Source organism: Lagenorhynchus albirostris, chromosome 9 (genome assembly GCF_949774975.1).
Source record: "Lagenorhynchus albirostris chromosome 9, mLagAlb1.1, whole genome shotgun sequence".
Taxonomy (NCBI): Eukaryota; Metazoa; Chordata; class Mammalia; order Artiodactyla; family Delphinidae; genus Lagenorhynchus; species Lagenorhynchus albirostris.
This window is the reverse complement of record NC_083103.1, coordinates 7,526,523-7,542,385: the sequence shown is the minus strand read 5'-3', so window position 1 is coordinate 7,542,385 and position 15,863 is coordinate 7,526,523. Positions and strand designations below refer to the sequence as shown.

Here is a 15,863-nt window from a genome sequence, read left to right as displayed (position 1 = left end):
TCTCAGTAACACAGCCCTGACGGTGACCTTTCCCAACCGACATTCCTTTCACCAACCTAGCTTTGAGGGGGTGGGGAGACACTGCTGCTGCAGCAGAACAGAAACAGGGTCAAGTAGAGGGCTCTTCTCTACCCTAGGTGTCCAAGGCAGGTGGGAGAGCACTTCTCCCTCCCGTTCCACCACAAAGGCAGGTGCTTGCTGTGGTTCCGAGGGCCAAGCCTTCCTGCTCTCTTCCATTTCAGGGCCTTGAGCTGCTTGGAGAAAGGCCACTGATGCCTCCTTCAGCCACTTGTTACCCCCCCAAAACCTTAACGAAAGCTGACGGCAGGGAACAGAAAGGGAGTGAGCCCAGGAATGGAGCTGGCCCCAGGGGAGAGAAACAGAGATAGCTGGGCTGTGGTTAAGTCATTTATTGATTTTATTTCTAAAACCCACATAGCGCCACTTTGCCTCTTCCAGAGCTTCAAAGAGCTAATTAACTGCCCCATGAGCCCACCAGGGAAACCAAGCTTGTGGGGGGAAGCAATGAGATGAAGCCGAAGTCAAAGAGAGTTGCCAGGCCCCAGGCCCTGCCCCCATTCTGTCAGCTAAGAACAAAGAGAAAAAATCTCCCTGCTCCCTTTCAGTCAACTGAAGTTTAGGGCTTGCTTAGGAAGACCCAGGGAACAGGTCTGGGTTCTGAGGCTTCATTAACCCCTGCTGGGCCTACAGCAAACACAGGCACCCTGGATGGGGCCCAGACACGCAAGGCTCTGCTCCAGATAAAACAGCAGCGGCCAGCCCCAGCCTGAAGCTGGAAAGCAGCCCAGGCCAGCGTTGTGCCGTCCCCGCTGGCCAGGAGCCGTGGGCAACAGAAGCTTGCTGTCCCTCAGCCTCCTGGAAGGAAGGAAAGCTAGTGGGAAAGGGCAGGCCCCAGCGCAGCTCTCCCCAAGGGAACTGTAGCAAAGCAGCAGCAGCTGAACAAGACCCTCACTGCCCCATGTTATGTCCTGAGATGTACTTTTCTGGTGCCACCATGGGCCCTATCTACCACCCCAGACACCAAAGACCAAAACAGCCTGAGACCCTCTGTGAAGTGCTTACAAAGCACAAGGTGAGTCCCCTTCTCCTGCCCCACCTCTCCCCGAAGCCTGCAGTGTGGCAGGCTGCGAGTCACCAGCAGAGAGAGAAAAAGCCACTTGACGGTTTTAACTTTAGCAGCTCTGAGCCTGACAGGCAGGATTAGTTGGCTTGACCTTTAGTGCCGATGCCTCCCTAGGCCCAGGACCTCACAGTCAGGTGGCAGCTTCCAAGTACAAATCACAACTGGAGCTCATCGCATGGGGAGGTCCAAGCCCCAGGGAAAGGCCTTCGAAAAGAGAGACCAGGGAGGGGGTCACCAGGTTCTCAGCCATTAACTACTAAGGCAGAGGGAGGAGGTGGGGCCGCCCACACACCAGCTTCCCTCAGCGAAACTACACAGGGAGGTAGATGGGGGCTTCCTTAATGAAGGTCCCAGAGGCTCTCCAGGAAGAAAAGGACAAGTATGGCCAGGAGCTGAACGCAGGTAAGGTAACTGGTGCTGGTGCTGATGGTGGCAGAGGGGATTTAAAACAAAAGGAAATAAACAGACCCAGAAAACCACACTGCTCTTTTATTCAATGGAACATCCCCCTTTAACGCAGTGTTGAATCATACACCAAAAAAAAAAAAAAAAAAAAAAAAAAAAAAGCCCAGAGAAATTTCTGCAGATAAACCAGTGAAGAGAACGCGCATTATACATTATTATCAACATAATCACACCATTAAGAGGAAGGAGGAAAAAAAAGAAGCAGAATGGAAAACAAAGGGCTCAAACCCCTAGACACTGCAAAACACTGACATTTGGGACTAAAATAAATTTGAAAAGGAAACCTTCCAGGAAAGAGAGGAACAAATGGAATCTGAGGCAGCTCAGGTGCTCAGGGGCGTGGAAAGGGCGCTCCTGGCTGGCAGACAAGCCCACGGCAGCATAGGTGGCCCCGACTGCTGGCAGGGATGCCAGGACGGAAATGGACCCTGGACCTGGGGGTCAACCCGCTAGTCTACAAAGGTGACAGAGACAAAACCCCACGCTTAAAATTAGGGGAAAAAAAAATCTCAGGGCGACTATGGCACCTTGAAAATCTTAGAACCAAAGGAACCCCCCACTAGCCTGACATTGGTGGCCAAAAGCCTTTGCCTAAGAACCATTTGTTCCTCTCTCCTTAGAAAGAGAAGAATGAGGAATGAAAAAGGGAAAGGAATCTAATTGCAGCAGAAGACCGGGGAGAGCATCTCCTTGGACGGAGTCTGAAGAAAGGAAAAGATAAGGAAATAACAAAGGAAAAAGAAAAAATTAATAAAAAATTTCACAATATGGAGCCAGCGTGTTCCGATTCCGTCCATAAAAATAACTCAGGCTGCTTTGCCGAACCATCCTGTCCACCAGGGGCGCTGCTGAGGCTGTCTGCCTGGAAGGGTCACCAATGGGCGCGGAAAGTCCTCACTCTCATGGCTCGGGCCATCGCCGCCGCGGGGAGGGATCCTGGCGGCCCGGTTTGGGGAGAGGCAAAGGGATTTGGGTGAGGAGAGAAAGAAGACAAAGAAGACACTCGATGCTACGGGGCGCCAGGAGAGCCCAAGCTGGCGCCCCTACTACCACCTGCCCGTTCCTAAGCGAGGCCTCAGTCGCTTGGCCCAGCCCGGTGCGTGCACACACACACATGCGTGCACACAATCACATGCGTGCGTCCCAATGTCTGGCTCCATATGGTGAGGTTCGGCGTGTGTTTAAACGAGACCAATTCTCTCTATATATAATATATATTTTCTTAAAAAACCGAGTCTAGTTCTGTGGTGGAGGCGGTGGGGGAGCTGGAGGCATCCCGAAGGGTGGCATGCCCGCCACCCCCATGCCCATCATGGTGACAAAGTTAGAAGGGTCCATGGGAGGCGGAGGAGGAGGGGGCGGGGCATACATCATGCCGGCGGAACCAGGCGGCGGAGGCGGCGGAGGGGGAGGGGCCCCGGGCGGCAGAGGCGGCTGGACCCCTGGGGGCAGGGGCACCATAGTGGGGTTGCCTTGCATCTGAGGGGCTCCTGGAGAAGCTGCGGCAGCCGCCTGCTGCTGTTGCCATGGCGGGATGGACCCTGTGCCAGCGCTCGTGGTGGTAGTCGTCGTATCTGGGGTGGTAAAGAAGCCCAAGGTCACACGCGCGGGGGCACACCGCGGCTCTCTGCGGCTGCTGCCTTGGGATGGGGGGCGAGGGACGCCTGCTCCTGGCTTGGCATGCGGTACGGTGGTGGGGGGCGGGCGGGCAGGGCTGTCCTGGCGATGGGGGTGGAGGGGTGGGCAGGACTACCCTGGGGTCAGCCTCAAGGTCTCTAGGCTTAACAGAGTAAGCCCTTTGTCACCAATGCCCCTGGAAGGGCCGAGGGGAAGGTACCAGACACAAGAACCGGCTCTGACATCCCTCCGCCCATCCGCCGCCACCACCGAACGGCACATTCAACCTCAAGGCCACAGCTACTCTCCCCGCTGCCCCCGATCCCATCCCCGCAGTCTCTCAGGCCCCAATCACATCCCTCTGCAGAGCAGGCATGCACCACCCCAACCCGGGCCTAACGCGTAGGCCTGGGCCAGCCAGCAGCTCGCCCGGCAGAGCCTGGACTTCTGGCACCCTACCTATGATGGCGGCTCCCCTCCAGGCCCCCCCAAACCTCTCCCCAGACACAGCCACACCAAACGTCAGCTCTCCTCCCCGAGGCCCCCGGGGGCCACAAGGCCCTTCTGTTTACCCTGCAGCAGAGACCAGAGTCTCACCCCAAGGTGTCTGCCTGCCTGTCTGCCAGGGTCTCTCATTCCTCTCAGCCCCCTCCCCCGCAATCCCACCCACCCCCACAAGCCCAAAATATTCCACTCACTTTGCTGCCATGGCAAAGGGGTACTGGAAGCCATACTGCTGCTGGGCGGAGGGGGCGGTGGAGGCTGCTGCTGCTGCTGCTGCCATGGGGGAAGAGGACCAGAGGGAGGGGGTGGAGGCTGCCCACTGGGAGGCGGCGGCGGCGGCGGCATCATGCCCATAGGTGGTGGCGGCATCATACCTGCAGCCAGGTGGAGACAAGGGTGAGGCCTCAGTGGAAGAGAGGGATTTGCAACAGAGCCCCCCCTCACTCCCAGGCCTGGGAGGCGACACCCCAAAGTGAGCAAACGGCCAGGTTCCATTACCTTTTCCTTGATGCAGGCGATAGACCCCAGAGCCCACAGGCGTACTTCCCAGGTACTGATCTTGATGGAAGGAAAGAGCAGGAACTTAGCAGGACATTGGAACTGGCCAGGGAGGATGCCGCCCCACCAGCAGCTTAGCCGCACAGCTTGCAATCACTACCCGCACAAGAGCAGTTCTGGGACTCCGCCTCTAAGCAGCAGGCTTGTGCCTACCCCACACAGAAGTCCCTCCCTGAACCAGGACGGAACCTTCTTCCTGGCCTGGAGCCCAAGCCTTGGCAAGAGACTCAGTACCAATACCCGACGGCTCTAAGACCTGCTTCCAGTGTGCAGTGACGATACAAACCCTTGCTTATCCCAAAGCCCCAAGGTTTCTGGTCTGACACTTACTTACCCATTGGAGGAGGGCCATGGTGCCCAGGTGGGTGGGGGCCCTGGTTCATCGGTGGTGGCGGCGGCTGCATCCAAGGAGGAGGGGGTCCATTCGGGTTGTGCTGCATGGGATGTCCACCGTGCCCGCCCGTCAGGCTGGGTAACGGGTGTGGGAAGCTGTGCGGGCCACCTCCGGGCCCACCAGGGCCACCTCCGTGCATGCCATGGTAGGGCCGACTCTCTGACGGGCCAGAATTCATCCAGGGTGGGCGGCTCTGGGTAGTGGACATGAGAGACTACGTGAGAGCATTTCCTGCCAGCGTCCCTGCCTGCTCCCCCTGGTGGCAACACTGTTCTTTCGGCTATGCCACAGGACCAGGACACAAGGACAAGATCTTCCCCAAACTGAGAGGTCCCCAAACATTCCTGACGTCCCGAAAGAACAATGTTGCCGCCCATGTCCACCTGTTCTACCCAAAGCACCTGGCCACGTTCCCCCAGTCTCTTCAGAAGACAAGGGGGGCCAGGCTGTAAGAACCAGCCCTTGAAGCTCACCGGTGGAGGTGGATTGCTGGCGGGAGCAGCGGGCCGAGGTGCACTGGCCAGGGGTGTGGTGGCAGGCCCAGAGGTGGAGCCCACAGATGCGGGCACAGGTGCCTCCCCCAGTTCGGCCATGAGGGACAAGTATTCTTTATCCATCCGCGCTTTATCCTGAGCTGACTGGGGGTCACCAGGCCTGAAGGTGGGGTGGGGGACACAAAAACAGAAAAGGAAAAAACCCTCCTTAAGATAGAAACCTTTACTCTGAGAAATTTACACAGAGAAAGTTCTGAGGAATTCAGTCACCCTTTCTAACCCCTTCCTCAAAATAGTCTCATCAGTTTTTCAGTTCCATGCCCAGCTCTGCCACTGGGATTACATGTACCTCTGCCACAGCAGAGACCCTTAGGGCAAGCACAGAGGAGAGAGAAGCACCAGACCAGAGCCAACCACGCCAGCCAGGAAAGCACAGGTTTTTCTACAATAGCAAGTTTCATCAATTTCTACATTCCAGGTCTGAGGGAAGGAACATCTATGCCAAGACCGGAGCAACTGCCAGAACTTCCTTAACAAAGCTTTTTATATTTGCCCCCCAAAGTAGAAAAACACTGCTATCAAATGCTGGTTCGCAACTGGTCGGAAGTGCACAGGATTGCTGTCTTCTTATACCCACCTTAAGCAACAAATGGCAGTTAACATTAAGCCACTGTGAAAACACCTATACCCAGAAGGAAAGTTTTCCAGTTTCCCTGGGCTCAAGATAAGCAATAAAATAGGGATGTTTTGCATCAGCTGTTTCTAATCATTCTGGGTTTTCGATCACACCATTACAGACCACATTCACAGAAAGAAAGCTTCTCTTGAGTCTGCAGGTTAACAGGAACTGTCTTGTATACCACGGGCTACCAGGAAACCCTCACCTTTGGAATTTGCAATCGGAAGCAATGTGGCCTGCCCCTCCACACTTGGTACACACTGTGGTATTGGTAATGCTGCGGGTCTCCGAGCTCTGCCAGGGTCTTAAGATCCTGTTGACAGAAAAAAGTCACCTGAAGGGCTATGGCCAATCACCCTTCTTCCATAGGTTCTTCAGGTCTCTGTGCACTCCCCTCTAAACTAATCACATACACACCTGTTATCATCTTCCCGAAGGGTCCCATTCAAACGAGCCAACTCTCGAAGCTGCATCTTCCGTAGATCGTTCTGGTCCTCAGGAGTCTCGATACCCTGCTTCAGAATGTTTCTTATCTGGTGGAGATGCAACGGGCACAGTTATGTAAGTCCTGGGACACCACCTAGAATTCTGGCTAGAGGCTTCCTTTCTGGCTCCCTCACCTGTTCTACTGCTTTCTTCACATTCTCCATGGTATTGGCAGTAACCAGGGCATGAAGCGGCTCATCTTCTCCTGGCAGCATCTGGCCATCTTTGCGCCCGACTTTCCCTTCTTTCACAGAGCCTTTCCCCCGGATCATGATCTTGGCATTACACTCCTTCTCTATGTTCTTCAAGGTGTTCCCTCTGTCAAAGGCAGAAAAGACCATTGTCATACCTGACACACAAATTCACACGCCAGAGTGGCTCGCTGGGCACTGGAAGGAAACCATGAGTGCAGAGAATGGGATTTTCCCACCAAGAGCTCCATGATCTCTAAGTTAAGGTCACAGACACAGCAATCCTCAAGATCTGACTTCCCTGCGGTGAAATGGGGAAGTTAAAAGAGATTTTCTCACAAAAAGGCATGCACTCAGCCAAAGTGAACATCCTACCAAAAACAGGAAAATAAGCCACCAGTGGCACCCAAACAGGCACAAGACAGACACATCTCCCAGGTCCTTAGGAATTCTATATTCCACAGGATAGTAGTTACTCACCTGGGCCCAATCAGCAGCCCCACAAAGTTGATTTCTGGATACTCATCTTGTGGAATCATTACTTTATCGCTCACACGTGTTGCTGGAGGTCTAAGAAAGAAAAGACTCATAGACTCTGCACACTTCCAAGATGACACAAATCGACAGCTCTTCTAGAACTAACCCGACACCACTTGTTAATTACAGGTGACTGGGGGTAAGGAATAAGAGATTAGTACCAAACTTGCTCTACCAGACCACACCTAATCCGCAGGTGTCCTTGTCCCAGATCACCTGGCCCCCACTTACTTGTAATCTGCAGGTGGCTTGAAATCAGGGTTGAGGGCAACCATTTCCGTGATGAGGTTATGCCGCTCCTCTTCAAGCTTTTTGCGGGTGCGGAACTCGCGAGTGTTAAGCCGCTTCCCCTCGCTATTGTAGATGGGCTCAGGGGAAGGGGACCTGTGGGAAACAGACCACCATCACTGTTCTGCCTTCACTTTTCTCTCATTCCCACACGGGCTAAAATAAGTCTTCCCCAGCCCCTCTGCCTCTCAGACCCTAACTCAACACTCTTCGGAGGAACCGACCATAACGTGTGCTATTCACGATCGTGTGGAATGAGGAGGTGGAAGCTGGCTTAGCATTAGGGGGACTGGGGTGTGTGTGAGAAAGAAAAAAGTAGTTTTGCTTCTAAAAGTAAGAGGGAAAAAAAGTCTGTCCTTCTGGGGGAAAATCTCTAGATTATAAATGGCAAGGACAGTATCATCCTCTGGAGTCTTCTTGCCAGATATGAATTTGCTTTCATTTGAAAAAAAAATAACATTACAACTTTATGAACCACGGAAACCCCAAGTTTAGGTAAAACGTTAACTCTTGCAGAGCTCATGTCCTATCAGGAAGAGAGTCTACACCCCTACCACATAGTAAGTCTGAGCTCTTTAACCCAATGCAACTGGGACTCAAGGCTACTGCAGCTACTTGGCCCCCACAATGGAGAGAGATGGTTCAAGGCTTCGTCTCTGCTTTTCCTTCAATGGCCTGGCTGGCTGTGTCCAAGGCCCAGGAGGTCAACCTGTTTTCTGGCTGTTCGAGGTTGGGGAGTCTGGGTAGAGAAAACGGTTAAATTGCTAAAGCAGCTTCTGTGAGAGGCTGCAAATGCAGATTTGGTCAAGTACTTGTCTAGGGTCTGAACCTGCAAACAGCAAGGGGAAAACCTATGATTCTCCACCAGAGTTTACAAGTCCAGAAAGCAGATTTTCTCTCTCTCTTTTTTTAAGGAGTAAAATGCTGTTGCTACAAGTAAAAAATAGTAATGATAAAATGGTCAGTTTACCACAGCTGGATTTTGCGGTAATTAAAAAAAAAAGAGAAGTTACACTCCTAGAATTCTGAGTTAAGATTACAAAAAGGACCATAGCTTGATATTCTGAATGAAAATTTAGTAGCAGCTGCAAGAAGGGAAGAGACCATGTGGATCAGGTTATTTTAAAAACATCCTGAAAGTAGTCAAAGACTCCTATACCCTTGATTTAGTTGAGAGAACCTTGCCTAGTTGGAGAGCAAGGACTGAACTCGGCTGCTCCCACTGTCTTCAGCCTAAAGGGAACCATGTCATACCACGTTACACACACGATGGAATAAAAGGTCAGGTTTGTTCATGGCTAATGACGGCTAAATGACACCTCCGTTTCTAGCATTTGTATAAACTGTTAGCACAATCCAATAATAGTGAACAAAAACAAACATACCCCAGCTTATTAGACTATCATCTTACACATTTAAGTCTATAAGAGATTTTAAAGCATTTTTAACTGTGCAACTTGAGCAAAATCAAAATGGCATGAAGTGGCTTCATACTGAGAATACACCTTCTTAAGAAATAATCTTAGTAAGAAACTCATATCATTTCCCTCCAACCTGGGTTCTTTCAAAGCAAAACCATAAGGCATTAATTAAGGCCTCTTTCAAACTGAATACAAGGGAGAAAAAAAAACTCTGCTCTGTTTTTATTTCTAACATGTTTGACGTTTCTAATTCCCACCTCATTCATAGCTGTCTAGATTAAGCATTTCTGGCTAATCACCAGTTTTACCAGCACCAAATTGGTCATTTAAAAGCCCCGCAACAGTGAACCTCTTTCCAAATTGTGGAAGTGAAAGGCAAAAGCCAATATTCTAGAGGTCAGATTGGCCCAACTTCTTCGCTTTGAATAGGCATTGTATTATAGAACATCTAGTTTCTAATCCAAATTCTCCAGGAAGCAAAGGTTTGTTAAAAATTCAACTTTTTGAGGAATTGCCTGGTAACCTGTAGACATGTTATTAAAGGGAAAAAGGCCAAAAAGGCACTAACAGTTGTGGTCTACAACCTATAATTCAAATCTTAAAAAAAAAAAGTCAAAATATAAAACATAATACAACCCTCCAACCAAAATCTACTGGTGAAAAAATAATAAATTTAATTAAATAAAATTAAAAGCGTCAATATGGAGAAATAAGTTAATTTGTTTCCTGACAAAGGGCAGCAGAAAGATGCTTAAGTGAGTGGCTTCTAAAACCATTACATCATCTTCCTGATTTAACAAGTTATTAAAATGGGTAACAAAACCCAAAACACTACTTTTTTAAAGCAAAGTGTTTTGAACTATGCTGCATGCACTAAGAGAAACTTCACTGAGAGGGAGGCATACTGCCCTTCTATTAAATGGACCAGATTTTAGCTGCTCAAATATTAACCTGCCAATAAAATTCCTGTTTAAAAAGTTCATTTCCCTCAGACTTTTTACTTTTCAGAGGTGAGAGAAATCATAAACTGAAATGACAAGACCACAGCTGTTTGAAGACCACACTCCCTTAAAAAAAAAAAAAGTAATTTAGGGTTGGTTGCTTGCCTTCCCAAAACAGGTGAGAATATTCTGGCCCCTCCCAACACCCCCAGGCAATGGCCAAGGCTGAAAATTAACTGGCAGTGAAGGAAGTTGGTTAGAATCTTGTCTACTTTAAAACCATGTCAAAACCATGAGCAAGAGACTGCAGGAATGAGCTCACCAGAATGAATTTCTGGCCTTCTCAGATTCAGTGATGTTCAAAAATATTCTTATTCCCTACATTGTGTAGTACCTGTGAGGAAAACTTTACACGTGGGCTGTCAGCCAAAGCAGGTACTGAAACAGCTGGTTAACGGGCCACCTCACTGTCCCTACCGGTGGGTAAATCAGGTTAAAAATCTACAGGCTTACCAAATGAAAACCGGTTGTCCGTTTTCCTGTAACTTTCGATTCTGCTAGTAATTAAATTTCATTCCAATTTTCTAACTGATGACTGACCATATATACTGCTAATTTACACTCTAGTTCCCAGAATGGTCACAGTACCAGTCTTCTTACTAGGATTTTATTGAACTGACACAACATGTTGCCACCAGTAAAACGTATTGAGAAAAAGGTAAAAGCGTTACTGTCAGCTGGTTAAAACTGTTTCCCAACCTGTCCTCAGGGTTAGGGGGGATGCCCAGGTCTCCTGTGCGCAGTTTACGAGTCAGGTCTTCTATCTGCAGTTGCACTGGAAGAAACCAGGTTAGGAAAGAAAAAAAAAGGATGGAAAAAAGACAATGTTACCAAAAAACATCTCAAATCTCAACAACAAGCATGAAGAACTCGGAGACTTTGAAAGGGACGACTGATCAGTGAACACATTGAGGCAAAAACCCCAACCACCTATTGGCAGGAGTCCATTTACATCTATAAGTATCTTTCACTTCAAAATGGTTATCACTTAAGGAAGCAAACAATTTGTTGGAAGAGGGGTTAGCAGTATAGACTGTTCGCTAAGGCTAACATCAAAGCAATTATTAGGAGGTGTCTCACCTCTCCGTCCCCACCAAGGCTTGCTATACAATTGGTACCCAGAACTAAACCACGTTATCACCAGTATCCTGTTCCCACCAAATTACATTCTTGAGTGCAAGACTCTTAGAGTTTATTTTTCCTTCATTAAATATTAAACATAACCCAAAATGAGACTCAATTAACATGGGACAAGGAAAAACACCAGTTAAGCAAAGATCATTTTCATTGATACCAGGCTTAAAATTCCTTAAATAAGACATTTAATAACCAATTCAACAATCTCATATAAGTTTGTACATAACTCTTTGTGTAAAACCAGATCCAAAGGATCTTCCAATACCTGTTGTTTCTTATTCAAATTTTATGACAATCCATATACCTTAATAAACCAGTAACCGTTAAGATGCAAGAAGTCTGTTTTTAGACTTGCTCCTTATGCAGGGAGTAAAAGTAGGGGTGCAGAGGATGAAAAGTGTGGGTCAAGGACAGTATGTGTGGCCCTCAGACCTTGACAAATGAGGCTGTATGTGAAAAAGAAAGATGAGGGTTTCACAAAAGTTCAGTGATTCCAGGGAAATATTACCCGGATGATTTCTCAAGATAATGGCACTGCATAGCCAAACCACTTTCTTCGGCATGCTGAAGACCACCTGTTTCTTACCTTTGTAGCATCTGAGTGTTGTAAACAGATACTTCTAAATAAGGGCAAGTTTTACTGGGTTGGGTTAAAGTTGAGTTTGCTCCAAGAATTAATGCATGTCTAACCCCAGACACCCTTCTAATTTTAAATATATCCTACAGGGATATATCACACAGCCACTCAAACTCTGAAGAAATGAAAATCCACATTAATATCAAGAGAAGATATTGGGGGCATTCTGTACAAGGCAGTATGTACCATGAAAGACAGAAATGCAATAAGACACACATGGGCCCCTAAGCTCTTTTATGCCAGAAATGTTCTGACTTGGCAGTCAAGTATTAGCTCAACAGCTCAAGGTGAAAGTCACCTTCATGGAGATAGGCAGTCATCTTAACTGGACTGTAGGGGTGTGGGATCTGATCTGAGGAAATTGTTGGCACTTAAATCAAAAGGCTGCTATCTTCCTTGGAGCAGAGACCTACAGTAACCTAGGCTCTCATTCTCTCTACTTTGATTATAGCTATAAACAGCCCTTAGGGCCCAGAGCATTAACTCCCTCCAAGGGAAGAGAGCGGGAGATGTAAAGAATGAGTTTGTTTTTCCCATTTTCTACATCTGCTTGTGTCCTTGGGATATCACTCCACTAGGAACATTTTCATAAGGTTATCAAGACCCAGACCAGTCAAATATGAGACATAAAGGGATGGGTGGGAGTAGGTTGAACAGCGGGGAGAGAATTATTAGTATTGTAAAAAAGAGACAGACAATTCCAACACCTCAAAATTCTCAGCAATCTAGAAACACAAGAGATTAAGATCCTCAAGAACAACGGCCTTGAAGTTTTTTTTATTCGTGAAGGCCACAACCTCACGGGTCTAGGAGGCGTCTGCCCTAATTTACTCCAAAGGGGATGTTTACTTGGTTAGTAAGAAATGTTTATCAAGTGAACTTTTTTGAGACACCTGCGCAAGTACATAAATAAAGGTAAAACTTGCATTAATAACCTTGTATTTAAAAAAAAGGTAATTTTGAGGTTAATTTCATTTCTACTGTGGACATTCTTACTTCTCAAAATTTCTCAACAGTTAAGATATTTTATCCTAACCACCTCATTATTCCATATCCAAGCAGTATCCCTTTCCCTGCAGAGTTCTTTAGTAGTAAACCCAAGAGCCCTCATTTCAAGACAGCTCTCCACAAAAGACCAAACCAGAAAAGATGCTAAAGGAAAGGTTAAATTCAACAAAATGGTAAAAAAGGGGTGCACTGTAAACACACTTTCAGAACCACTTTTTGATTAAACTGAGCTTTTTTTTCCCTTTTAGGAAGTACCTATAAAAAATAAAAGACCACATTTTAGGGAAGGGAGGAATATGAAATTATGGTGAAAGCCCATGCTGTGAAAAAGGTACTTGGTTTACAATACCTGCAGTGTTCTCCAGTGGGGCCGTGTCCAGAGAGGCATAAAACACTCACCTCATCAACTGGCAATGAACAGCAGCTGAAAAGGGTGGGGTGGGGTGCTGGACTGGGGACTATTCTCACTCCTAAGTGGGCCCCTCTACCCTCCTGGCACTCATGGAGAACACTGCTGTTACCAACAGACCAAAACAAGGAGCTACAAATGCAGGACTCACAGAGCAAAAACTGATAGATTATACCAAAGTCGCAAGTACACCTGACCATACCTCCTCTCAAAAAAGAGAAAATTTTAAAGTCCCAAACTTTCAACAGATAAAATGTTGCTCAGAATAGTAACAATCCGAAAATGCATTTGGGTGCAGAACGTGTATTTACCTATATAAGCTCTTTCTTGTTCCCGAGTAAGTCCAGGGGGGATAACTGTAGGCATTCCTGGAATCACCGTCTTCTGTTCCATTGTGTCTTGGTTCCAGCGGCTCCTCTTCCGCTTCTTACTGGGAAAGTCTAAAAGAAATAAAGTTCATCAGATGCAAATATAAACTAGCAGAGAAAGTGCCAACAGAAGTTTAGGATGCTTATGATTATTACACACAACCTCAGCAGACGGTGAAACTGAGAGCTTGACCTAAAATGGAAATGGCAAAGAATGGAAGACAAACCTGAGAAGTCAAGAGACATGGCCACTAGAAGGGGACCTGGACCTGGGTCTGAAAAGTTAACATTTCACATTTATAGTTTTTGCCCACAGAAATTCTGTGAAGTACGTAAACAAGGTAACAAATCTCAATGCATAAAGTTTCAAGTAGTAAAATAAAATATTGAGAAGATAATATACTACGTGGTTGTCCATAAACACCTTAACAGCCCCAGAGAAAATAAGAGTAGACTAAACACTCAGACAAGCCTGTAAAGCAATATTGGGACCTGCTGGCTCCTCCCACCTCCCCATCAGCCACCTGTCTAAGGGGGCCAAAACACAACTAAACCTATAGTTACTAACTGAAAAAACTGGATTCTTCCACAAGATCACTTTTTTCTCAGAAATTTCTCAGAAATCAGCATTCAATTTTCCCGGCCAGCTGGACATTTAGTGTCTAAAAGATGCATCAAAAGTTCAACAAGGAACAAGCTATACAAAAACAGCCAAATCCTCCTTCTCCAGTACACAGGCAGAAACTCCCTAGCATTCAGTACACAAAAGTGTTCTTCTCAGGGGCCAGACCTAGGGGGAACGCCTCAAGAGGAGAAGGCATGTCACATTTCTTAGGTAGACAAAAGGAGATTAGAAAACGTACAGAATTTCCTCCCCCAAAAACAGCCACAAAAAAATCAGACCCAACCATCCTCTGAAGACTTTCAACCTCTTTGGTTCTCTGTAGTGAAAACCCTGCCTTACTGTAGCAGTCGAAGAGCTACTCTGGGTACTTTTCTCCCTTTAGGACTCTTCTACAACCAGGAAAAGGACGCTCCACGTCATCAACTGACCCTTTCACACCCTCCAGACTTGCACACCCAACACCCCATTCACTCACTCGACCCCCTCCACACCTCTCCCCTACACCAGGATGGAGAGCAACAGAGAGTCCCCCCCACCTAGGCTTTCAGGCTGGCCGCGAAGCCCGGCCGCCACACTGCGCCTGCGCGCAACAAACTTCCTCCCGCCAGGCCCCCACCCCTAACGCGCGTGCGCACTCGAGGCCCGAGAACTCGGCCGCGCGCCCCGTGGCGCCTCCGCCCGGGTCTCCCCGTGCGCGCGCGCCCCAGCCGCGTGCAGCCGCCGTCGCCGCCGCCGCGCGCCCCTCAGCCGGCCGGGCCCATCCGCGCAGCGCCTGTCGCGCTCTCTCGGCCCGACTCACCTCCTCCGCCACCGGCCGGGCCCGGCTGCTGGTCCTGACGCGGCGGCTGGGGTGTCGGCTGCGGTGGCGACACGCGCTGGTAGAGCGGCGGCGGAGGGGGCGGCTGCGGCGACGGGTACGAGGAGCCCGGGGAGGGCGGCGGCGGCTGCTGGGGAGGCGGGGGGGGCGGCGGCGGGGGCGGCGGGGGCGGCGGCGGCAGCGCCGCGAAGGGGAAGGCCGCGGTCAGGGCCCCCACCGAGCCCACGGGCGGGGGCGGCGGCGGCGGCGGCCCGGACACCAGCAGCCCCGTCCCAGGCCCGGGGGCAGGCGGTGGCCCCGGCTCGAAGCCCCTTTTGGGGCCAGGGAGGCCCAGCTTACCCAGCGGCGTGGCGTTCGCTCCGGTCGCCATGGCGCCCCCCAGGGACCGGCACCGGCGGCTCCTCTTCGGCGGCGGTTTCTCCTTCGCGAATCTTCTGGGGGGAGGGGACCTGACTGTGCTGCCGCGGAGCGCGCGGAGCCCGTCCTCTCACGCGGCGGGCGGCGGCGGCGGCGCGAGACGCACAAAGAGGGAGGAGAGAGGGCGCCGCGGGGGCGGGTCGGGGGCGATGGGGCCGGAGCCTGGATTGGGCCGGGCCGAGGCAAGGGGTCGAAATCGGCGGCCTCCGATTGGCGGAGCCTTAGCCCTTCTCGATGCGCGCTGGGATTGGCCGGACCGTTAGGCCAGGCGAGGAAATGGCGGCTGAGCCTGGAGAGCTGGGAGGTGTCGCAGCGCGCACTTCATTTGTTACTGCGCGAACTGAGCTCGGAGTCCAGAAGGGAGGGGATAGGGTGGGGCAAACTCTGTGACGTTTGGGGCCAAGAGCTCTCCCATTGGCTGGAGTTGATGGAGTCAATCAAACTCGGTTGCGTCGTAGTGTCATGGGATTGGCTGTCGCTGGTTCGATTCTTTAGTCTACTCCCTTCCCCCGGGGAGTAGTTTCGCTGGGTTTAAGCGCGAGGTCGCAGCGCGGAAGTGCGGGCGAAGGAGATTTAGGGTCGCGGGGAACGGAGCAGCAGTGCGCATGCGTAGTTGGCGCAAAACCCGCCCCCAGCACCTGGCTTCAGCTTCGGTCCTCGGGTCCG

The 15,863-nt window shown here is 49.9% G+C and overlaps 1 protein-coding gene across 11 annotated transcripts; it reads right to left on the bottom strand.

Moving 5' to 3' along the window:
* Positions 1–395: 395 nt before the first annotated feature.
* Positions 396–15,507, bottom strand: SF1 (splicing factor 1). 11 transcript variants are annotated; one of them, XM_060158772.1, is made up of 14 exons: positions 14,763–15,507; positions 13,282–13,410; positions 10,479–10,554; positions 7,301–7,453; positions 7,013–7,102; positions 6,476–6,659; positions 6,273–6,388; positions 6,061–6,168; positions 5,156–5,336; positions 4,623–4,896; positions 4,229–4,288; positions 3,925–4,104; positions 2,979–3,183; positions 396–2,545 (listed from the first exon to the last, which is right to left on the bottom strand). In XM_060158772.1, exons 1-14 carry the CDS (start codon positions 15,148–15,150, stop codon positions 2,416–2,418), a joined length of 2,274 nt encoding a protein of 757 aa, XP_060014755.1. In that variant the 5' UTR covers positions 15,151–15,507; the 3' UTR covers positions 396–2,415. The 11 variants fall into 11 exon arrangements, with proteins under 11 accessions (XP_060014755.1, XP_060014756.1, XP_060014746.1 ...); XM_060158773.1 differs by having other exon boundaries at positions 15,120–15,501; XM_060158763.1 differs by lacking the exon at positions 2,979–3,183.
* Positions 15,508–15,863: the final 356 nt, after the last annotated feature.

What these genes read in the sequence shown, in the direction of transcription:
- SF1 (XM_060158762.1), bottom strand. Translation starts at nt 15,150, where the DNA reads ATGGCGACCGGAGCGAACGCCACGCCGCTGGGTAAGCTGGGCCTCCCT. An exon ending in ACAAGAAAGAGCTTATATAG is followed by an intron (nt 10,555 to 13,281) that starts GTAAATACACGT and finishes GGTTTCTTCCAG; the next exon opens with TGCAACTGCAGATAGAAGAC. An exon ending in CCAGCAATCCACCTCCACCG is followed by an intron (nt 4,897 to 5,155) that starts GTGAGCTTCAAG and finishes GCTCTCACGTAG; the next exon opens with TCTCTCATGTCCACTACCCA.